This window comes from Chrysemys picta, chromosome 4 (genome assembly GCF_011386835.1).
Source record: "Chrysemys picta bellii isolate R12L10 chromosome 4, ASM1138683v2, whole genome shotgun sequence".
NCBI lineage: Eukaryota > Metazoa > Chordata > Testudines > Emydidae > Chrysemys > Chrysemys picta.
Window position 1 is genome coordinate 114,704,871 of NC_088794.1, and position 25,423 is coordinate 114,730,293.

General features: G+C 43.1%; 1 protein-coding gene across 1 annotated transcript; it reads right to left on the minus strand.

The window, feature by feature from the left end:
- Positions 1 to 19,588: 19,588 nt before the first annotated feature.
- On the minus strand, positions 19,589 to 24,819 carry IRF2BPL (interferon regulatory factor 2 binding protein like). Its single transcript, XM_005301632.5, has one exon. The coding sequence runs from the start codon at positions 22,510 to 22,512 to the stop codon at positions 20,320 to 20,322; it is 2,193 nt and encodes a 730-aa protein (XP_005301689.1). The 5' UTR covers positions 22,513 to 24,819; the 3' UTR covers positions 19,589 to 20,319.
- Positions 24,820 to 25,423: the final 604 nt, after the last annotated feature.

The following is a 25,423-nucleotide window of genomic DNA, read 5'->3' on the forward strand; positions in this document are numbered from 1 at the left end:
ATATTCATTGATTTTTCCCCATTATTCATGCAACCCAATTGCCATTCAGTGTGTAGAAATATGTGGTTTGCATACAAAAGTAGCTGCATATGCAGAAAAAAAGAAGAAAAAAAGAAGCTAGCTGAAAACATTGTCCTTAGTGTCTCGGGGATTTTGAGGGGTATACGTAACACAGATACTCCTTGGCAAAGGGTCACCTATTCTTTGCAAACAACTCTCGCCTCAAGCCTGACAAACTCACTACACCAAACACGTCTTGAAGGGTATTTTTAATCCATAAGGGTAACCAGTAAGGTGTCTACACAAAGCCTCTAACCTATCAAGATTTATAATTATTGTGAGATGTTTGTACAGGTAATATTTAAGGAATAATGTGTTTATATTGAAAGTATGATTTATGGTTGTGGAGTAAAAGTTAGTCACCAAGGGATAATATGTCTTGCTGGTGGCCCACTCAAACAGGAGGAAGTTGTCATTCCATCCTGGTTAGCCAGTGATGTAATGCAAGCCTTGCTCCATCTCAAGACTACTAATGGAAAATTATCAGAAAAAACTGCAAACAATCACAGATATTTGGAGGCAAAAATGGAACATTACAACAGAAAGGGGATCTCTGAATACAGATAAAAGACTGTTTCAGTATAACACAGAGGGGAACGGGCACTCTGTATACTTTCACTGAGGAAACACCTTGTGTGTGTATGTGGGGGGGTGTTCTCATGGATATTTGGATCCTGGTTCCTGTAAAGTCAGTCAGCTCAGCAACAGAGTGAACCTTGGGGGGGGAAACTTACTTTATGAGATAGAAAAGGTAACTATTAAGGTGTACACCCTACTTTGTGTTTGTTTATTTTATTTTGCATTGTAATCATTTGTTTCCATTGCTCTCTCTTGTTTCTAGTTGAAGTTCTATTCTTTCTTAAATAAGCCTTATTTTATGTTAATACAAGTGGTGTGTGTGACAAAGGAGTGGTAGTTTAAGGTAAAACTGGTAAACTGGGGTATACTGTTCCTTTGCGGCAGAGACGTCCGGTATTTCTGTGAGTAGCCAGTGTCAGGGGATGGATATCAATGGGGAATGATTCAAAGGGGCTTAGGGACTGGGGTGCACATTTTGTTAACTTGCAAGGCAAAGACAGGCCTGGCATAGTCTCAGGAGAGTGCTTGAGTGGCTGAAAGGCTGGTGGTGTTAAGGAGTTCACACACAGTTACCACAAGCAAGACTCCCTCATGCTGGATGCAGGGGGTAGCAAGGTGACTCACAATCCTAAGAACCCTGAGAACTGCCACAGTATACCAATCCCTCACTGGGCCTAAAGGGGTTAACAAGAGCCTATGGGTGCAATCAGCCTCACCCCACTATACCTGCATAAGTGTCAAACCTGAAGGGAGGAGTTGAAAGGGCTGAATCTGGCTAAATTAGGCCCTGACCAGGAAGGCAAGCAGATCTCTGGCTCTCACTCCGAGAGAGAAACCTAGCTCGAGTCAGGGAGCTGAGCAGGACTACTGACAGATAGAATCTCTTGGAAGAAAGGTATATCTGCATCAGGGAGACAGACCCGGGAAGTTACAAAAGAGTGTCAGAAAGGGAGTCTGCCCACAACTCTATGGGCTGGTGAAGGGGCCTGAAAGGAACAGTAAGACTTCTGCTGACTCAGGGACTGCCCTGTGAGGGGAGAGGAGAAAACTGTCCTGCAGCAGAACCAACTGGGTGGGAGAAAATGCTACAAAGCTCTGAAGTGAGCCTGTGGAAGAGACTCAGAGAGAGGAAAGCTGATGATACATTGGGAGTCCAGGAAGAGGCTGAAGCAAAGGCCTAAGACAGGGCAAGGTAGGAAGGAGTCCAGGGAGGCAGCAAGGAGTCTGTGTAGTCAGGCCTTGACTGCCTATTCAAGGGTCACTGGACCAGAGACCAATGGAGAGGGAGGACCTGGGTTCCCCTACCAGTCCACTGGGGAAGGTGGAGTGGACACCACACTCCCAACAAGGGGTAAAGGACTAGTATGTCTGAACTTGGACCGAGGGTCCAACGTGAAGCTGCAGCACTATTAGTTGTTGGACTACTGGTTTACCACTAGGGGCTGAGTCGCAAGAAGAAGCAGACTACCAGAGGGCCAGAATGGCTGTCAGCAGGGGGTGCTAAAGGAGGAGAATCTGCCACACAAACACCACCAAACCCAGCCACTGGGGGATGCATCAGCCAGTGAATCACATACTTACATGAATACTTTCTAAAGGACTACAGTATAGTATGGTGTAAAGTGGAGTAGCCACATCTTAGGGACAATCATTCCCTCACACACAGACACAAGGTGGGAAGAGAGGGCTGGCTTAGTGCAAGACAAGCATATACCCAGAAAGGGCTTTGGGATCATCCCTGACTTTGAGCTCTTCTTCTCTCCCACATCTCTTATGTCTGCAGATCTGTCTATCACACCTCTGCTACTCTACACATGTACCACCATGCTTCCTTTGGTTCATCGTCCTTTGTTGTGCTCTGTCTGGCTCAGAATGTCTGTTTCAGAAGGTAAACTTTTCAGGCACAGAGTGGTCTTATTGGTCTATAAAGCACCATGTACACCTATGGTGCTCTAGTAGTAGAATCAATCAATAAATAATTCCACCTCTGCTGCAGTGAATAGCCAAACCTTCATCTCCTTTCACATCTGCTACAGCAGCTCTCTTCTCCATGACCTCCACAAGTCCCAGATCTCAATACTCCAGCATGTAAAGAATTCTGTCTGTCCCCTAACAAGTCCAAAGAAGCATGATCATGTTGCCTCATCTGTGACAGCTCCACTGGTTCCCTATTCATTTCAGGATTAAGTTCAAAATGGCCCTTCGTTGTTTGTAAAATCCAGCACAGACTGACTCCCATGGACCTTGTCTCTCTGTATTCCCCTCTCTGCTCTCTCCTCTTGTCTAGCATCAACCTCTTCTCTGTTCCTTCCCCCAGTTTCAGCAATGTTGTTACAAGAGCCTTCTCTTCTATAGTTCCTGCTGTCTGGAACAAGCTTCTGATATCTCTGCCTCACAGACTCTCCATCTCATTTCAAATAATCACAACTAATACTTTTGTTTTCTCTCTTGCTTCTATCTCATCGTTTCTTTCTCCATCTGCTATTATTTATTTATCCCTGTAATTTAATTAACTTTTCAAAACATTTTTGACTAGTTTATATGAAAAACACTCTGTAAAATAAAATTGTATTGTGGGTAATTGTTTTGCACTATTGTTGGTTTCATTTTTCCCAGGTGTTATTTTGCAGCTAGTGTTTAAATATGCAAACCACTTCTGTGGCATGGGAAAAACCTGCAGAAAATGTTAGACCTTTGTTTATACTCTTCTTTCCAAAAGCAACATCTGCATTTATATAATACTTTTACACTCTGTGGATCTGTTATAACTTATAAATACAGCTAGAAAGTGTTTAGATGTATTCAATATAGTGGAAAAGATTATTTCCCTCTCAAGAAAGTGTTATATATTAATGATGACTCATTACTAGGAAGAGAGGGGAGGACTGAGGACACCCCCTCAGGGAGACATGCCTCTTGTCTGGACTGCATTCATTAGAACATAGGTACAGACATACTAAATCACATCCTGTGTCCATCAAGTCAAGAATCCTGTCTCTAAAACATTGTCCAGCATTAGATGCTTCAGAGGAAGATGCAAGAAATCTGCAGTAAAGAGACGTAGGATAGTCTGCCCCATGGGAATTTTATAACCTCTAATACTCTAATAATTAAAGATTGGCTTAAGCCCTGATTCGTGAGGTTTTAGATCTCTTCCAAAACTATTTTAGTATTTACTATTATAACTGTGAATATTCTTGTTGTTCATATAAATGATCAATCCCTTTCTGATTCTAGCTAAGTCCTTGTAATCAATGCCATTCTGTGACAATGAGTTCCACAGTCTAATTATGTGAAAAAGTATTACCCCTTTTCAATTTTGAATTTTCTACCTTTCAATTTAATGGAACATTTCCTTGTTCTTGTATTATGGGATAGGTAGAATAGATGTTCCAGATCTGTCTTCTCTGTATCATGATTTTATATAATTTTATCATGTTCCCTCTTATTCATCTCCTCTCTGAGATAAACAACCCCAAGGTTTTTTTTATCACTCTTCATATGACATCTTTTCTATGCCCTAATCATTCTTGTTGCCTGTCTCTGATTCCCTTATAATTCTGCAATATCTTTTTGAGATGGGGTGACCAGTACTAAACATAGTGTTCTGGGTTAGGACAAACTATTGATTTATATAATGGGCATTTCAATATTTTATGTATTATTCAACACCCCATTCCGTATGTATCTCAGTATTTTGATTGCTTTTTTTGACTACAGCTGCACATTGTGTAGAAAGGTTTTCAGTGTCCACAGTGATGCTTTTCCTGGGTTAATACATTTAATTTAGAACTCAGTATGGTGTGAAAATAGTTCATAATATTTCCTCCAATGTGCATATCTCTGCATTTATCATTAATTTCATCTGCCATCCATTCACCTACTATAAGCGTGATCATTACTACTGCTATAAGCTTTGTCTTTGCTCACACATCCCCTTCCTACTCTTCATCATCCCACTCATTGTGTCTTCTCTAATATTTAAATTATAAGCTCTTAAAATAAGGGACCATGTCGTAGTCTTTTGTGAAGCAACTAATACACCTTTAGCTGATACTAAATAAAAAAATAATAATCAAGATAACTGACAAGATCAAAACTCAAATGCTGTCATCTTGTGACACGCTTGACTCTGATTATATGTTGCCTCCATCCCAGAAACCACTGATTGTAGGTAGTCCCTCATTCTTGGATTTGTGATTGGAAGGGATGCCTCACCTCAAGGCCCAACAGTGGCACCTTTTTATTCTGTTTGTAGTGCCTACACTGATTCTTAATGTCATGCAAACACTTCTATGTATCTGTCCATCTAGACATGTACATGTCCCTCATAACAGTTTATGAGCACCTTCCAAATACTTAGGCCTGGTCTACACTAGAGGGGGTGTCGATGTAAGATACGCAACTTCAGCTACGGGAATACTGTAGCTGAAGTCGACATATCTTATTCCGACTTACCTCCCGTCCTCATGGCGCAGGATCGACGGCCACGGCTCCCCCGTCGACTCCGCTACCGCCGCTTGCTCCGGTGGAGTTCCAGAGTCGACAGGGAGCACGTTCGGGGATCGATATATCGCGTCTTAATGAGACGCGATATATCGAGTCCCGATAAATTGATCGCTATCCGCTGATACGGCGGGTAGTCTGGACGTACCCTTAGATAGAAAACAATAACAGTATTTCTGTCTTCTTTCCCAGCCTCCTTTCTCTCTGCCTATGGCACACATCCTCACTTCATACTCTGCTTCAGATTGGGGGTCTCCACATCTCCTTGACATGTGACCCCAAAGATCTATATTTTCATTTCTTGATCTTTCCTGACAGCAATTCTCCCCTCTCACACCCAGCAATTTCATTTATATATGGTAAGTGAAAAAATACAGCAGCACATCAGTGTAACCTTTATATGCCTATGCTGTGGTAAAATGGATTGGAAAGCACTGGAGAACAAGAATGTGAGTACAGTAGAACCTCAGAGTTACGAATACCTCGGAAATGGAGGTTGTTCGTAATTCTGAAATGTTCGTAACTGAACAAAATGTTATGGTTGTTCTTTCAAAAGTTTACAACTCAACATTGACTTAATACAGCTTTGAAACTTTACTATACAGAAGAAAAATGCTTTTAACTATCTTAATTTAAATGAAAAGCACAGAAACAGTTTCCTTATCTTATCAAATCTTTTTATTTAAACTTTCCCTTTCTTTTTTTAGTAGTTTACATTTAACACAGTACTGAACTGTATTTGGGCTTTTTGGTTGTTGTTTTTTTGTCTCTGCAGCTGTCTGATTATGGTTCCAAATGAGGTGTGTGGTTGGCTGGTCAGTTTGTTACTCTGGTGTTGGTAACTCTGAAGTTATGAAGCTATGAAGATGGGTGGCAATGGGACCTGTTTCTTGCCACAACAAGGCAGTGCAGACTTCCAAACCTAAAACTCATGACTGAAATAATACTTAGAATGGACTCTCTGCCAAATGACAAAAGGATTTAATGAGTTGTTTGAATACCTCAAATTGCTCCTAAAAAAACAATCAGCACCTCACCTCATTAAAAAGAAATGTCAAATAGCCAGTGCAGTTTGAGATGCATGTACCATAATGAATACAGATCTATCACTGCCCCATGGCCAAGCAATATACAGTAGGCCTGTCATTTGTTGATATGGCTCAGGATTATCAAGAGAATGGGCTTCAGGTTACAGTATCTTTGGGCACAATCCCGTAGCCTTTACCGATGTGAGAAGTCCCATTGACTTCAATGGGACAACTTACATGAATAACAACTAAAGAATCAAGCACTATTTCCACTTTTCCCATGGCTGCAGCACAGCTGCAGGGAAGGGGTGGAGTGTGGTCTATAAGGCTGGGTCTACACTACCCGCCTGAATCGGCGGGTAGAAATCGACCTCTCGGGGATCGATTTATGGGACGCGACAATCGATCCCCGAATCGACGCTCTTACTCCACCAGCGGAGGTGGGAGTAAGCGCCGTCGACGGGAAGCCGCAGAGGTCGATTTTGCCGCCGTCCCTACAGCGGGGTAAGTTGGCTGCGATACGTCGAATTCAGCTACACTATTGGCGTAGCTGAATTTGCGTATCTTAAATCGACCCCCCCCCCCCCGTAGTGTAGATGTAGCCTAAGTCTTGGGTAGCAAAGTCTGAATTCCATTCTTGCTCTCCCTAAACATGTTGCTTGCCATTTTACACATGATTTCCTTGGTTTTCATACACTTCCTACCTGTTTGCTAAATATTGTATATGTGAGTTTTTAAAGTGGACAGGGAAAATCAAATTTCGACCAAAGATTCTTTTTAATAAAAACAATTTTAAAAATCTAATATTAATACAAATGTTAATTATTTTTTAAAAATTTCAATGAAGAGAATGTACTTATACCAATATGTAAAACCTCCCCTGAGGTATCTGCAAATCAAGCAGTGGGCCACTGTAATGGAATACAATTAGCCTGATTCATCTATCCTCACAGTTAAAAAATGAAATACCAAATAAAAAATAAACACATTAAAGCAACATTAAAAAGTAGATTTTTAAAAATCACTTTTAATTATGTAATTATGAGTATTCAGGTTTTTGTAGTGTCTAGAAGCCTTAGTCATGGGCCAGGAACCCATTGTGGTAGGTGCTGTATGCTTTATTTGTAAGAGCAGAAAGGAGATGAAATAATTTTTAAATGATTTTTAATCTCACATTGTCTCTTAAACAATGGTGCTGCATATCCACACTTGTCATTGGGGCCGTACATAGCTGGATAGCAAAGATAATGCTTACTTTGATGTCATATGCATTTCCATGGCAACCTACTTATGTCATTCACAGACTATGACCCAGAGGGACCGTGGATGGAAATGGTATTTAGCAAGGTGCACCCAACAAAATGTCCCAGTTAACTGCTTTGATCATGAGAATTCTTAAAATGACCCCATTCATTTAAACAATGTGCGGTGTGTTTATGATCCAGCCAGATTCTTTACACCTGCCTCCCTAGGCATGCCCCAACACAGTTGAGGATTGCAGATCTCCAGGGAAGAAGAAAAGGGTGGAGTCCTACCAAATGACAGAACCTTCCATCACAAGAAGGTTTCAAGCCCTAACTTGTCAAATATGTGCAATTCACTAACATAAAAATAAAACCATAAGAACTAAAAAGATACAGGAAAGATGCTGCAACCCAATCATGGAAAGACCTTACACAAGTTGCTCCTTCATTAGACACATTCAGTTATCAAGAAGCGCTGCTTTCTCAGATAGCATAGAGATTTCTGCATTAAAAGAGAGAGATACACAAGTGACTGGGAATTTCTGCATCATTTCCCAATACTTACCTGTCACATAAACTTCCAGACAGCCCTTCAAGGAAAGATTAATTAATTGATTCATCAATTTGCCTTGGTTTCTGGTCCTTTTTAAACTCAGCTTGACAAATGTCCATGCAAAGATCACACAGCTGGTAGTGTCCCTTGTGCCCTTCCACCCCCAAAACAGTAATGATCAAGGGGTACAACTATACATTGGGGAGGTGGGCAGGGGGGAAGTTGATGGGGGGAAAAAACTAAATTCCAGGCTACAACTGACATTTTTTCATGTCAAAAGCATAAGAGTACATACAACACTTACCAAGTTACATTTATTCAAAGGATGCTTCCTTCTGATGTAGAATAGGGAACAATCCTTCACTGCAGGAGGTGAAATAGAATAGATGCACTACGTGCCCTTTTTCACCTTTACACTGTAAGCTCGTCAAGGAAGGGATTTATATTTATTATATGTGTAGTGTGCAGTATCAAGGACATTAACAGCATTCAATAAGCAATAAATTACTGTAAAAATAAAGTATATGGTTTACCCCTGGCTGGAGCCCATGCCAGAGCTTGTTCCTTAGTTTTAGTTCCATAGGTTTTACCCCTTCCTTAAAATTATTTTTAAATGTTTTTTTCTTTACAGAAAAGTAAAAGGAAGACCAAGTACTAGGAGCCAAGGCCTAGTATGTCAAGTTGATCAGATCAAAGGCAGCAGCAACATAAGCTCAGTCAGAGGCCTATAAATTCTAAGATCTATAATTCCAACAATAGGTCAGATACTCAGACCTCCTGCCCCTGCTTCCTTCCCCACAAAAAGTGGCTGCCCTACCCCACCTGTACACCAGTCTAAACATGTTTAATAAAAATCCAGGCTGAGGCATGATTTTTCTCCTTCACTCTACAACATACTTAGTGAAAGACAGAATCATAGAAATGTAGGTCTGGAAGAGACCTTGAGAGGTCATCAAGTCCAGCTCCCTGCACTGTGGAAGGATCAGGTATACCTAGCCCATCCATGAGAGGTGTTTGTCCTGTTCTTAAAAATCTCCAATGATGGGAATACCACAATGTCCCTTGGAAGCCTATTTCAGAGCTTGACTACCCGTATAGTTAGAAAGTTTTTCCTAAGAGCTAACCTAAAATCTCCTTTGGTGCATATTAACCTCATTACTTCTTGTCCTACCTTCAGTGGACATAGAGAACTGATCACTGTTCTCTTTATAAGAGCCCTTAACATACATGAAGACTATCAGGTCCCCTCTCAGTCTGCTTTTCTCAAGACTAAACATGCCCATTTTAAAAAACCTTTCCTAAGTCATGTTTTCTAAACCTTTTATAATTTTTGTTGCTCTCTGCTAGACTCTCTCTAATTTGTCCACAACATTCCTAAAGCGTTGCACCCAAAATTGGGCACAGTACTCCAGCTGAGGCCTCACCAGTGCTGAGTAGAACGGGACAATTACCTCCTGTGTCTTACACACAACATTCCGGTTAATACACCCAAGAATGACATTAGCCTTTTTTGCAGTTATATTACATTGTTGATTCATATTCAATTTATGAGCCACAATAATCCCAAAATCCTTTTCAGCAACTCCTCTTGCCAATTATTCCCCATTTTGTAGTTGTGCATTTAGGTTTTCCTTCCTACATCAAGTACGTAGCACTTTTCTTTATTGAATTTCATCTTGTTGATTTCACACCAAATCTCCAACTTGTTAAAGTCATTTTGAATTCTAATCCTGTCCTCCCAAGAACTTGTAACCCCATCCAGCTTGGTGTCATCTGCAAATTTTATAAGCATTCTCTCCCCTCCATTATCCAAATCAATATTGAAAATATTGAATAATACCAAACCCAGGACTGATCCCTGTGGGACCCCATTAGATACGTCTTCCCAGTTTGACAATGAACCATTGATAACTACTCTTGAGTACAGTCTTTCAACCATTTTTGAACCCACCTTATAGTAATTTCATCTAGACCACATTTCCCTAGTTTGCTTATTAGAATATCATGTGGGACTGTGTCAAAAAAATTATTAAAATCAAGATATATCACATCTACTGCTTCCCCCCATCCACTAGGCCAATAACTTATTCAAAGAAGGAAATTAGGTTGGTTTGGCATAATTTGTTCTTGAGAAATCCATACTGGCTATTCCATATAATCTCATTGTCCTCTAGGTGCTTACAAATTGATTAATAATTTGTTCCAGTATCTTTCCAGTATCAGAGTTAGGCTGACTGATCTATAATTCCCAGAGTCCTTTTTCTTCCCCTTTTTAAAGACAGGTACTATGTTTGCCCTTCTCTTGTCTACTGGGACCTTCCCCGTCCTTCAGGAGTTCTCAAAGATAATTGCCCATGAACTCTTAAGGCCAGAAGGGACCATTGTGATCATCTGGTCTGATCTCCTGCACATCATAAGCCACAGAACCTCACCTACCCACTCCTGTACTAGACCCATGACCTCTAGCTGAAGTACCGATGTCCTCAAATCATGATCTAAAGAGTTTAAGTTACAAAAACTACACCATTTACTCTGGTTCAAACCAGCAAGTGACCTGTGCCCCACACTGCAGAGGAAGGTGAAAACCCTGCAGGGTCTCTGCCAATCTGACCTGTGGGAAAATTCCTCCCCAACTCCAAATATGGCAGTCAATTAGATCCTGAGCATGTTGGCAAGATCCATCAGCCAGAAACCTAGGAAAGAATTACCTGTAGTTTCTCATAGCCCTCCCCATCTAGTGCCCCACCTGTAGCCATTGGAGATATTTGCTACTAGCAGTCACATATAAGCCACCTTATCAAGCTCAGCCTTGAAACCAGTTAGCTTTTTTGCCCCCACTGCTCCCCTTGGAAGGCTGTTCCAGAACTTCAGGCCTCTGAGGGTTAGAAACCTTTGTCTAATTTCAAGCCTAAACTTGTTGATGGCCAGTTTATACCCATTTGTTCTTGTGTCAACATTGGCCCTTAAGCAACTCCTCTCCCTCCCTGGTGTCTATCCCTCTGATGTATTTATAGAGAGCAATCATATCTCCTTCTCAGCCTTTGGTTAGGCTAAACAAGCCAAGCTTCTTAAGCCTCCTCTTGTAAGGTAGGTTCTCCATTCCTCTGATCATCCTAGTACACCTTCTCTGCACCTGTTCCAGTTTGAATTCATCTTTCTGAAACATAAGAGCCTACCACTGCACATAGTATTCCAGAGGAGGTATAATGGTACTAACACTTCCCTATCTCTACTGGAAATACCTTGACTGATTCATCCTAGGATTGCATTAACCTTTTTCACAGCTGCATCATATCAGTGGCTCATAGTCACCCTGTGATCAACCAATATACCCAGGTCTTTCTCCTCCTCTGTTGCCTCCTGCTGATATATCCCTACCCCATTTTATAGCAAAAATTCTTTTTGTTAGTCCCTAAGTGCATGACCTTACACTTTGCAGCATTACATTTCATCCCATTTCTATTACTCCAGTTTCAAGGTCATCCAAATCTTCTTGCATGATATTCCAATCCTCCTCCATATTGGCAATACCTCCCAATTTTGTGTCATCTGCAAATTGTATTACCTCACACCCACTTTTTGTGCCAAGATCATTAACAAAAATGTTAAATAAGATTGGTCCCAAGACAGTTCCCTGAGGAACTCCAATAGTAACTTCCCTCCAGGCTGACAGTTCATCTGTCAGTATGACCCATTGTAGTCTCCCTTTTAACCAGATCTTTACCCACTTTTCAATTCTCATATTAATCCTTATCTTCTCCAATTTAATAAATAATTTCCCATGTGGAACTGTATCAAATGCCTTACTGGAATCCAGGTATATTAGATCTACGGCATTTCCTTTGTTTAGAAAATCTGTTATCTTTTCAAAGAATAGGGTGACCAGACACCAAATGTGAAAAATCGGGACAGGGGTAGGGGGTAATAGAGCCTATATAAGAAAAAGACCCAAAAATCGGGACTGTCCCTATCAAATCGGGACATCTAGTCACCCTATCAAAGAAAGAAATCAGGGTTGGTCTGTGGCAATCTACCTTTTGTAAAACCTTGTTGTATTTTATCCCAATTATTGTTAACCTCTATGTCCTTAACTACTTTCTCTTTCAAAATTTGTTCTAAAACCTTGTGTGCAATTGAGGTCAAACTAATGGGCCTGAAGTTTCCTGGATTACTTTTTTCCCTCCTTTCTTACAACCCCCAAATTTCTGGATTCATTTAAAAATCCTTGATAGTGGGCTTGCAATTTTATGTGCCAGTTCCTTTAATATTCCTGGATGGAGATTATCCGGGTCCCTTGATTTGGTCCCATTAAGCTGTTTGAATTTGACTTCCACCTCAGATATGGTAATTTCTACTTCCATTTCCTCATTCTCATTAGCCACCCTGCCACTATCCCTAAGCTCCTCACTACCCTTATTAAAAACTGAAGCAAAGTATTCATTTAGGTGTTGGGCCATGCCTAGATTATCTTTAATCTCAACCCCATCCTCAATGCTTAGCAGTTCCACTCCTTTTCATTTTCTTTTTATTTATATGGTTAAAGAACCTTTTACTATTGATTTGAATTTCCTTCGCAAAGTCCATCTCTGCTTGGCTTTTGGCAGTTCTTATTTGTCTATACTGTAGCGTTTCAGTATAGACAGTACCTATGCCAACAGGAGGGATTCTCCCATTGGCCCAGGTAATCCACCTCCCCAAGAGGCAGTAGTTAGGTTGACGAAAGAATTTTTCATACCCCGACCAACATTGTTACACCAACACAATTGTCTAGTGTAGATCAGACCTTTCTTACTGCCAAGCAGTAGCTTTCCTTGCTGATCCATCCCTTCTTCCATTCCCTGCAGGCTTTCTGCTTTCTCTTAGGCCTGGTTTACGGTAGGAAATTAGGTCGGTTCAACTACATTGGTCAGGGTGTGAAAAATCCGCACCCTTGAGGGGTATAGTTAAGCCAACCTAAGTCCCCGTGTAGACAGCGCTAGGTCGATGGAAGAATATCTCTATCAACCTAGGTACTGCCTCTTGGGGAGGTGGATTACATACATTGCCAGGAGACTCCTGCCTGTCAGCATAGGTACTGTCTACACTGAAGTACTACAGTGACACAGCTGTGCCACTGTAGCATTTTAAGTGTAGACAAGCCCTTAATAACTGCTTAAGATGCTTGTTCATCCAATTTGGTCTGCAAACCTTGCCTAAGAATGTTCCCCCCTTGCTTGGGATAGAGGGTTCAGATATGTTCTGCAATTTTGATTTAAAGTAATCTCAAGCCTTCTCCACATTCAGATTCTTGAGCGCTTCAGTCCAGTCTACTTCCCTAACTACTTCCCTTCATTTTTTAAAGTTTGCCCTTTTAAAATCAAGTATTCCTCGTTGCAGATCTATTCAGTATTTTTCAAGGTATTGAAGTTAGGCTGACTGGTCCATAATTCCCCATGTCCTTTTTCTTCCCCTTTTTAGAGATAGGTACTATATTTGCCCTTCTTTAGTCTTCTCGGACCTCACCTATCCTCCAGGAGCTCTCCACAATAATTGCTAACAGTTCTGAGAGTACTTCAGCTAGTATGCTAGGATGAATTTCATCAGGCTCTGCCCTCTTGAATATATCTAATTTATCCAAATATATTTGAATCTGTTCTTTTCCTATTTTGGCTTGCATTCCTTCGTCCTTTGTTAACATTAATTGTGTTGAGATGAGAGTGCCTTAGACAGATTTTGATCATAACAATTTAAAGCAGCCCTCCTGCCTTTGATTTGAATGTACTAAGCTCTTACTGCAGCCAAAGGGAGAGCTCCTATCCTCTGACACATACACACGCTATCCTTCACCCCAGTCCTTGGTGTATTGCATCAGGAAGAACTGCAGCAGGCTCTAGCTTTGAAACCATTTGCATGAAGGACACTGGAAGGAAGCAAACAGCCTGGCATTGTAAAGCAGTGCAAGCATTTCAGACTTTTGTGGTTATTACACAGGTTTCCTTATTCCTACCCAGGAGGGTGGGGGATCAGTAGTTGGAGCAGTAATCAAAAGACACAGTACCTGACCTTGGCTAAATCACTTAGATTACCCCTGTGGAAAATGGGTAAACTAACACAGAGTGGGTATACCCTTGCTTCCTTGGTGTTGCGATCCTTAATTAGTATTAGTAAAGCATTGAGAACTGTGCATGAAAGGGCCTTGCGTATAGCAGGGCAAAATATTAGTATTACCTCAGTGAGAAGCCTCTATGCTGGCCCCTAAACCCCACTGGGGTCACCCTCCTCATGGCATTTGGGCTTCAGTACTCCAAGACCAGAGGTAGTACACACACTAAACTAGAAGGCAGCTGGCACAGTCAAAGTCAGGCTGCTTAAGTGGTTGTTTGCCCAAAAAGACTGAGGAAATACTGCCCTAAGCTTCCACCATGGCTGCTTTCTCCGCACATTCCTCCTGTGATTCTGATTATTACCCAGCGTGCAGATAACCCTGAGTCAAGGCTTTGGAATGAGCGTAGCTGCCAGGAGCTACATGATCTGAGTGGAGAGTTACAGTTTAAGCCAAGGTGAAGCTCTTTCCCTCCAGCCAGCTGTACCCTGCCTTCCTCTGCTTCATATAGCCACCCCTTCACCTACTTGCAGAAAAGGAGATTTAAACTCCTTCATTCCGAAGAGCACACACAGGGATCAGTCCCATTGAGAATCTCTCAACCTAACAGTAATCCTGAGGAGTTTAGCCTCTACTAATAAATCCCATCCCCATCCCCTACCAATCTGCTTCCATGCAAATCCACTTGTAGGTTACTTGAACAATAGCAAAACTGTAATCAGCCCTCCCCTCTGGCAGCCTGAAGGGAGGGAGGAGAGGAGGATGATGACAGTGGGGAATTCTGCTCGGCTCCTTGAAGCTGCACAGACATGTTTCACATCCCCCATTCCAATCCTTTCTGCAGGGCGGGGGGGGAGTGTCACATGACTGTCTAGTCCGGGGCCCAGTCAACTGGAGTTAATTCCATCTGTGTTCACATGCCATAGCATTCCAGTGCCGCCTCTCCCAGGGTTTTGCCTCTGCAAAGCAGCCAAGAACAGAGCTGCTGCTGCAGCAAGAAACTGGGGTGGGGTTTCCAGCCTGAACCTTTATTCACAGCGGAGCTAAACAAAGCAAAGTTCCTTTCTCTTTAGCAAGAAAATAAACCAGCCTTTGAGTTAGCCAATCCCCCTAACAGCTCCAGGTATTTACTCACAGAATGTTCATAGCTGGGGAAAACACAGCTTTTGCTCTAGCTCTCTTTAAGTGAGGGAAACAATGGGAAAAAAACAGATCAGAACAGGGAAGGAATAGTTATTTTCCTTCCAAGAAACCATTCTTCACATAACATAGAGAGTAGCAGCAAACAACTTTTTGAGCTTTCTTGGTGAAGGGGCATAAAACCAACAGAGAATGTGTTTTAGCTACATTTGGCTTGAAGAGGAAGGGGGAAGGGTTCTGATCTGATACCAACTCAGCTGAAATGTAAGAAGCCTGACCCTCATCACCCTTACCCCTACCCCCACCTCCTTCAAATAACCTTAGAAGGGCGCAATGGGAAGGCAATCCACACAGCAGCAGGAGGAATGCAATATCACCCAGTCAGCAGGCTTCTGTGTGTGTATAAGACACTCACATTTCTTTGGCTGCTGCAGCCACCATCAGCAAAAGAAAGAAATCAAACAAGCTCCATTTCAAAAAGGCAGGAAGCTAGCTGGACTGTACAATATACTTACCTTTAAACTAGCTGCCCCCATGTAATTTAGCCCGTTCAACCTGTCTGAAAATCATCTTGGACAGGCTTGTAGCAAGAGTCCCCCTCTATACCACCTCCTCCACTTATCTAACTGATCCCCTTTGCTTTTCTCTCTCTGTGGACAGGTTGTTTTTGTTTTTAATTCTGTGGATGGCTAACAGGGCGTGGTGGGTTTGCTATCAGAAATTTTAAATAACATATAATCTCTCATTATTCTTTTAATGGGGGTAAAAAACAATGTTCACCAAGAGAGAGTTTGATTCCTGCAAAACCCTTCTTGGAGGGTAAGGAATGTGGTTTTAGGCTGTACTGTAACATTCTCATGTCAAACACGTGTAGAGAAAGACACTTTCCTCTGAGAAGAATAGTTGTGAAACAGCCTCACTATAGACATGCATTTTTAATTTTAAAGACAAACAGAGAAAAAATCATGTCTGCAATTGTTTTCATATTACAATGCAGACAGATCCAATCCCTCCAAATGTTCTTTTTATTAGCAATTCCAAATGCAAGGGTTGAATTATAGAATGAAATCTCATTATAAAATGTCCAAAGTCCTTGAAAACAATCCCAATATCCTTATGCAATTTATACCAACACTGATAATATTTTAAAATATGTATTTTCCCTTTTATTTTGGAGGGTTTAGTCACATCCTCTCCTCCTCCAGGGAATGAATATTAGGGAATATGTGCAGTGTTTTTTGGTAGAAGATGCATGCTGTAATGGGTTCTGATGGCTGAAAGCCAAGGGGGAAGCTGTTCTACTTCAAGAATAGCCTTATAAGAGTCAGCATTACATTGACAGTTCAATAGTCTACTGAAAATTTACAGGATGTGTCACTTTGGCACACAGAGAGGCTGCTAAGGCACAACATAAAACAACCTACTATGAATGGAGAATGGCTGCACACCAGCAAAAAGAAAATGGCAAGAACTGCAAACCAACCACTACATAGGAGTACAGTTGTGAATCTCAGATCTCCAAAGAGACAAAGCCCTTTCCTTGAGGTGAAGAAAAATTCTGCTTAGTTATAAGACATCTAAAGAAGTAAAGACAACCTCTATCCAGTGACTACTACATGTTTTCAAAGGTATGTTGGCAGCCAGTCTGAGTTTAAAGAGACTGTCATTTCAAAACAAAGGCACACATGACCAGTTTGGGGCTAAAATGTTGAGTGAAGCTGGGATCATGTTTGTGTGCATAACACTGCTAAAAAAAAATCACCACAAAGATAAAAAAGATTTGTTTTAAATAAGACTTGCCAAGGTTGCTAAGATCACAGCTCCTAATCAAACTGTGCAACATTTTCAACATATAGAACCCATCCCCTTTGCTACAATCGTGTTAAGTTTTGTTCAAACATATAAATCTCTAGCTAAGAAAGAGCTACCAAGTTTTTAAAAAATATCCCCGGCCATGATTATTCTGCCCCATTTCTTAGCAACTAAAGGTCCAAAGCTGCTTAAGGAAATGGCCAAAATAATCTATTCTTGAAAAGCTGTTTGCAAAAAAGTTTAAATATTTCCCCCCTTTAAATAAAAAAAGAGAGATAAGAAAAATGAAAACCCGGAGAAATAAATGAGTACATAATATTATGAATACAAATTTCAGCAAAGATTAGGTTTTAACTAACAAATCCTAAGGGGAAAATGACACTAAAAATATACATAAATCAACTGAATCACTGTAACTGAAAGCCCCCAAAAAGATTATAGCTTGTTTGTCAGCTGTGGACATCTTCAAAAAGAAAAAAGCTGATGGAATGGGATCAAAGAAACGCTGGCTGATATGCCCAGACTGGCTGCTTAATGGGTCACAGTAAAAGAAAAGGTCATATGGTTACAAAAAAAAACCCTCCATACAACAAATACCTTCTAGCTATGGTTAACTTTAATTAACTGCAGTATTACAATTCAATTCAAGCTTACTTTCCATACATGTCTACTGTCTCTCACCTTTCTCTTGTCTGCTAAAAATCAGATTGGCAGTCCTTGAAAACTGATTGTTATTTTAAAAAATACTAAATAACAACAAAAGCTTTTGGAGAATACTTAGCTATAGTTCCTTTCAATTACCTAAATCCACCAAAACAGAGCTTTCTATAATTAATGACTGATTGCAGTATTACAAAGATTACTCTACTTATATATTCATTTAAATCAGCATATTCAAGTTTTTATGACATGGTTAAATGCTGAATTGCCAGCAGTGTTTTCTGTTGTAATGGTGGTTACAATCCACACATTACTATGTATTTATTCTTATTACGTGTTAAACTGAAACTTCATGCATTTGCAGTAGGTAAAGACCTTGTTGGATAGTCAATAAAACATCATTTTAATCCTGCTATCTCTGACTAGGGAATAAAATCCTATGTGGTAGCTCCATGTTCAAAAATATACACTTAAAAATACTATCAATATAAATCCACACTTTTAAAAAATGTGTAGTTTGTATTCAATAATTAACTCAGAACCTTCTGTTGTGCATTATTAGCCCAAGTTAATTACCTCAGAGGAATAAGTTATGAGATTCATAAGCAACAATACAACACTTGGCAGAAGATTAAAAAAATACAAGGTCATTTTCTTAAAACATGACTATAATAATACCAAGGGATGAGTCTCAAAGCAGGTAGGAAAGGAAACCACAAAGTAGCTGTAGCTACAAAAAAGATTAAGGATGCATAATGCACACAAAAAGACCATAGACTTAAGGCTTCCACCATTTCATTTATCACTTCTACCAGGAATAGAAACCAAGTTTATTATTAGCAGCAACCAGATACAAGGCCAAATGCCAACTAGACTTTTAAAAGTGCCTCTTCATATCATAAGTGTTTTTTTACAGGGTCCCCAACCTTCAATGATACCCGCTGCTCACAACCTATGACACAATGCCCTAGGGACACCTCTCTGTTCTGTTAATGATACTGCAAAGGGACTTATGCTGATGTTTTTGTTTAAGGTTTTCTATCCTTCCTCCCATTTGCCTCACAAAGAGGACAAAGTTCACACTAGGTTTGTTTGCATTTTCTAGCCAGTAAGAGGCCTGTGTATTTACTTTGTCTGTTGACCACCTAATAGGTATTCCAATGCCCCACCCCCTCATCTCCAGAAAATGCAAATGTCACTTAAAAAAGTTAATAAGATGAACAATCACATTTGCCCATTGCCAGTAAGAATAGATTTTAATACAGTTCAGTTAGTAATCATTCTCCACCTGAGGGGAGGAGGGGACATCACAAACCCTGAACTGCCTACCAACTTAGTTTTCATCAAATGTTCATCAAAACAAAATAAAAATCCAGTTAATAGAGGCATTAGCTATACTCAAGTGCAGCACAAACTGCATAAATTGTTAGCTGTCCTTTTTGTGCTGAGCTCAATTACATAGTTGTGTATTATCCAGAGTCCATTATCATTGCCAAGCTTCAATGAACACTTTTTAAATTGACTAAAGTTATTAGCCACAATGCTGGACTTTTGCATAAAAGAGGGTTGAATTTTTCTAAGATTTCAGTCCTTGTTAAGTTGTACATGCAAAGGATGCATGTAGTGTAAAAAACACTTTGCAGCTGGAAAGCTTTAGGGGGGAAATGAGATGCAGAAACACTAAACAGAAAATGCTTAGTCAGCAACTGTTACTGCAACATTAAAGGTGAAATGTAAATAGGCACAGAGCCAAGATCTAGATAGGTTTGATAACATCATCATACATATATGCAAGTGTGTGTACAAATGCCACAATTATCAGAATGAATGCAATCTTTTGGATTAACAGACTTTTTAAAAGGCAACATGTTTTGTATCTGTTGCCCAAGCTCTGAGAAAAATAAAACTTGCTACTCAAGAAGTATTAATATCAATTGAATTTATTACAATTTACTAAGCTCCAAGGCACATTACAGTGTTCTGTTAACTACAGAAATGTATAAAGGACAAACAGAGCATGTTTTCCATGTACAGCATTTTGCTCTACTGTTCAAAAGCATCCGTGCATCAATAAAGCAAAAACAAAAAACACATGAAGATTAAAAACGTTCAGATCAATAGAAACAAACTGAAACATTTTCCTTACAAACTTGCAACAAAAAACATCCCCCAAACCACCCCCACCGTTTGCAAACAAAAAACAAACAAAAAAAAATAAAGTGAAAGACTAACACTCAGGGCTTGTAAAACATAAGCTGTCACCATTTTTGTAGCAATTTTTTTTAGGCATCAACACTGGCCTTGGCAAAAAAAAAATTTTTTTTGTATTTTTTGTGTTTTTTCTTTTTTCAAGAAGTGCATACATTTACAAAAATACACACCAGCAGCAGGTAATCGCTAAGGGCTATTAACTTTGTACCTAGCCAACACACTGCCAAAGAAATGAGAACAGGTATTATGTAGTAACCAAACAATAGTATATTCTGTTTAACAAAAACCAGCTCTATCCTTCAAATGAAGAAGAGTACATACCTTTGTTTCAAAATATAGAAACATACGACGAAAATAATGTCTATACATAAGACTAACTTTTGCAGTTTGTTATATTCACAATTCTACATCTTCAGGAAGCTGAAGGAGTTTGATTTCCTATCTTTAAGGGTCTCTCTCCTTTTTCACTTTAACGTCCCCAGCTAAAATGGTAGCGATCTCGCCCTGCATAAATGCCCAAGGCACATTGGAACCTACTAGGGGGCATTTCTCTCCACTTGGGCAATAGACCTCGCCAGTTGCCCCTTGGGCCTTGATGCTCTCTCTGGAACAAGGGAAGCAGAACTTGTGGCTGGGTACAGATGGGCACTGAACAAAGTGGGTGTCCTCCAAGCGTTCGTGGCAAATGGTGCAGCACAGGGGCCCGCTATTGGCCATGGGGGAATCTGGAATGTTTTGGGGGTGCACTTGGTCCATACCAGGGTGGGCATTGGGGGGAGGCGGGGCCACCTGCAGGTTCATGTCCCCGTTGCGGGAAGCCAAGCGACGCTGGCCCGGCACCGAGGCCGGGGACACCGGGCTGCTGCTATTCCTGCGGGTGGAAGTGGTGGAGTGAACCGAGCTGCCATCCTTGGGCGAGTGGGCATTGCCCAGTGTGTCGGCCACCGACATGAGCGCGGCCATGGGGGACTGTCCGTTTTGAGGGGCCGACTCGGGCGGGGTGGTCCGGTTGGAGTGAGGCCCCAGAGGCGGCGGGGGTGGGGGTGGGGGCCCCCCTCCGTGCACCGCCCCGAAGCCCCCAGCCGACATGGTGAGTTTAAGTGCTTCGCTCTGGCTGGCCATCCACTGCTGCCGCTGCTGCTCGTCACTCAGCTTCAGGGCCCCCTCGGCCGAGTCAGAGGGCTCCGGGGACGCCTTCCTTTTGCGCATTCCCCCGCCGCCACCGCCTCCCCCGGGGCCCCTGGAAGCGGCCCCGGCCCCCTGCGCCCCGCCGACTCCGGCTCCTCCCCGGGGCAGGCTCACCAGGGCAGTGGGGAGCATGGGGCAGCTAGCGTCCAGGTAAGGCTGGGGCAGCATGTCCGCGCCCACCAGCTCCTTGAAGAAACGCACAGACTCAGGCAGCAGGTCGCCCAGGAGCCGCCAGTCGCCGGAGCCGTGTTTCTTCTCGTACTCCAGGTACTTGAAGCCGGAGGAGAGGCCGCGGCCAAAGTCCTTCATGCAGTCCTGGTACATCTGCTTGGCCACCCCCGAGGCGCTGGAGAAGACAGTGCCTGAGCCGCTCGGGTACTCAATGAAGAGCTTCAGCTCATAGTCCATGCCGGGCTTAGAGACTGCATCGAAGGCGAAGACGCGGCCGAGAAGTGCATGGTCCTTCTTGAAGCGGACCTCATAGGGGGTGCAGCCGGCCAGGGTAAGCAGCGTGTCCCGCACGATCTTGGGCTTGCTGGCCCACTCCTCGGCCCGGTTCCGCAGACTCTCGCTCAACTCGGCCAGCGCCTCCGCGTTGCGCTGCTTCTCCTTTAGCTCCCGCTCCTGATCGCTGCTGGACACCGAACCTGGTCGCTTGCCGCAGGCCTCGGAGGACGAGCCGCTGCCACCCCCACCGCCACATGTGCCCCCTTGGGAAGATGCGGAGGAAGCTGGGGGTCCCCCGCCGCGGCCGCTCAGCCCCCCGTGCGGGGGAGGTAGCGCCACGCCAGAAGCTGTGGGGCCGTTGAGTAAAGTCTGTGGAAGCAGGTTGGGCGGCACGTTCATTTGGGCCCCGCCAGCCCCCGGGGGGAGGCCGGGCACGAGGCCCCCGTGTGCCCCGCGGCGGGAGGAGGAGGAAGAGGATGATGAGTTGGGGCTCTGGCGGTTCAACTCCGGGGGGCCGTCCTCCGGCGGCTTAGGGAAACCATTGGGGCCGCCCAGCCCGTTGGGCAGGCGGGCAGCGTGGCTGCTGCCCAGGCTTCCCGGGGGCGGCGGATATTCAAAGCGGCTGCGCTGCTCAGCTGCACTGAGTCCGTAGCGGTCCAGGCTGGACTGGGGAAGCCCGGCAGAAGCTGCTTTGGAGGAGGCGTCCACATGGTTGAGCTGCTGTTGGGCCGCCGCGGCCGCTTCTTTGGCTGAGAGCGGCACAGCCTTGACCCCGACAGGAGGCGGGGGGCCCGGGGAACGGCCGTCCTGGAAGCAGCCATGCGCCCTCTTCAGCTGCCGAGCCGTCTCGATCACAAATTCTATGCGGTCGGCACCCTCGTAGTTCACGCAGCCCCGGCACACGGGCTCAGTGAAGTCCCAGATCATGGCCCAGGGCATGCGGGGTAGGTCGCACAGGTAGCATGACTGTCTCCGAGACGAGGACACCTGCGCAGCGGACATGGTGGAGCTGGCTGCTGGAGCTGCCTGCTGTTACGGAAGGGGTGGGGGTGGGAGAGGGGTATAGCTGCGTCTACCACCCCCTACTGGTACTGAAGAGGGGGGCTCTCAGACCTGGTGCTATTGCCCCTTTGGGCAGGGGTCGCCTAGCTTTTCACTCACTGTGGCTGCTGGACGGGGCTTCTTCTACCTGGTGCTGACACTGTTGCCCCTGGGGTGTGGGGGGGTTCGCTTTTACTGTTCCGGTGGGGGTCGCCTTCTAGCCGCCTCTGTTTCCCTGCGTTGTCTTGCTCTCTGCTGCTCCTCCTCCCGGAGAGGAGGGAGGTGCACGGTGGAAGATGGGGGTCCCGTTTCTATTCACAGCTGATGCCTTACGACCTCGAACTCAGCTACCTGCTGATCCGCTGGTTAGAGAGGGGACCACAAGGAGCTGTTCGGTCCCGGGAGCCCTGGCGACTTTCCCGAGCGCTAGGCGCATAAGAAGAGGGAGCAGCCCGAGGGCAGCGACGGCGGCGACTCCTCACGGCGGCAGCAGCATGGCGAGCGGCGCCGCCTGCTCCACACTCACATCCTCGATCGCTCCTCGGAATTCGAATTTGGAATCCTGAGTGTCACTGTGTGCTACTCTGCGTTCCAAACCCGGCTCTGCCCCTCCTCCCCCTGCTCTCCCCCCTCTTTTCCTCCCTCCTTCTCTCTCCCCAGCTCGGATGCCACCTGGGTGGAGCCCTCACGTCACCGCCATGCTCTCTCCTCTTCCCCCTCCCTCTCTCCCCCTCCCCCCTCTGCAGTTCCCCTTTCGAGCACTGACCAGCTTCTTTCCCCTCCCCCCACTTCCTCTGTCTATGGACCTGGAGCCCACTTGTTGCTCTGAAATTGCGCATGCTCGACATTCTGCCCGTTTCCTCCGTTCTTGTGTGTACAACAGCTGAAGCGATGCAAGTTACCGCTGGAAATGAAAGGGAGAGACATACCAAGGGCTATGTTTGGAAACTTAAACACAAGATCGCTCCCTCTCCCTCCTCTCCACCCCTCATGGCAGCGTTTCCAAAACGAAAGCGCAGCCAGGAAGCACATGCAGAATAATACTTTTTTTTTTCCTGGCTGGGCTTTCTAAATTCAAATGTCTCGTTTGCAGGAGTTTAGCTACGAATCGCTCCATTTAGCCTCCCTGGCAATTGCAGCTTCCTGCCACCAAGTCTTTCGGTGGGTTTTACGTGCACTCCGGCTGCTAAAGCAAACGTGCAAGGTTCCCAAACTAACCATGTTTGCAATCTTTATCTGATTTCGTTTTTTCAATGATCCTGCTGACAGAATGACATAATTTCAATAATCCCATGAATACATTAGGAGCTCTTCCACTTTTGTTGTGTGTAAATGATCCCTATTTGGTGAGTGTTTAAGATTGAACTGAGAAACATCGCGCTGTGCATTGCGCAGGGGTGTAAGAGAGGCCAAGCAGGTGCGTAATCGATGTGATATCATCTCACTAATGCTAAGGGACATAGGATTTCCCCAGTGCTGTGAGAATTCAAGGCTTTCGTTTTTCTTTTAAATAGCCTTTATACGTTTGCAGTCTAAGCGTAATATTCAAAGCAGCCTACGTTAATGCAAATTAGTTGTGGGTTTGTTTGACTAACAGAAAACAAATTTTACTTTCTAAACTGCGATTCTGAAACTTGAACGTTCCCCTCCCCCTCCCTGTTGTGCACGTCAGTGCCCATGCTCAGAAGGAGGGGCGGTGGATAACCCATTTTTATTCTCACTGCAGTCAGTTTCTGTTTTTGCAAACAATGAAAGTGCTGTCCACTCCCAAAGAATAATAAACTTTCACTGTTGGGACTCGATTACTAAGAAACTTGCAAGTATTCCTCTGCATACTGCAAACAGCATTGCGTCACTCACTCATATTCCAGCTCATACAATGTAACTAGCTACCCAGTATGAGTCAAGATTCACAAGGGAAAATATTGTTACACTCCGGGAAGCTGTAGGATATTACAGCTGGTTATGTTGGATAACTTATTCCTTTATATTAATATTTATTCAACTCTCTCCTTTATTGAGCAAAAACATTGAAAAAAATTGCCATTTGATTTTTTTTCTCTGTCCTGTAAAGGCAGTTCTGATTTCCATGGCATAGTGCCACTTTTCCCTTATATACACAGGCATATATACAGCACTAGCAATTTACCGCTTTATATGTTGATTATAACAATAGCTATATACAGTCAATCAATATATATTGTACTCTGTTCATATTTCACACTTTGGTGATGTTATTTCTTCAAATAAATATATTCCCTTCAAATCACCAATACTTCTCAATTCACTAATTGTTTAAAACATCTCAATATGTCTGCTGATAGTCTATAATGAAGGCAAAGTTAATTTGGTAATTATATGATCTTATTTTTAAGAGAAGGCTTGAAGAAATGCACACTATAAAAAGTTATAGAAGTGGCAGGAGCAGATAAAATACAATAAGAGAATAAATTCTGACAAAGTGACTTTATTTTTTAAAAGGGGAAAGCTTACAGAGGCACCAGATAGAGATAAAAGTCCTTGAATTATCTGAGTCTCCTCTATGCAAATTTTCTGAAGGAGATGATCTCAAGGGAAAGTGGATTTCACACTTAGGAATTTCATACCTAAATTGTGGACAAGATAAAGGCTTCACAGAAGCAAGATTCAAGCAAGACAGCTGGAAAGCTAAAGTGAAAGTCTGCTTACAGCAATAGTGATTTAGTGAAGGCTGTAGGATTTCTACATTAATATGACTTTACATGACTAAACAAGTGTGTTCTTTCTGATTCATACTAGAAGGTCAGCTTTTCTCCTATCCTTTTTATTGCTGTATGTTGATCTTCATATGAGGAGAACTGGGCTATGGGAAAAGGTCACCTCCACCCTTAGA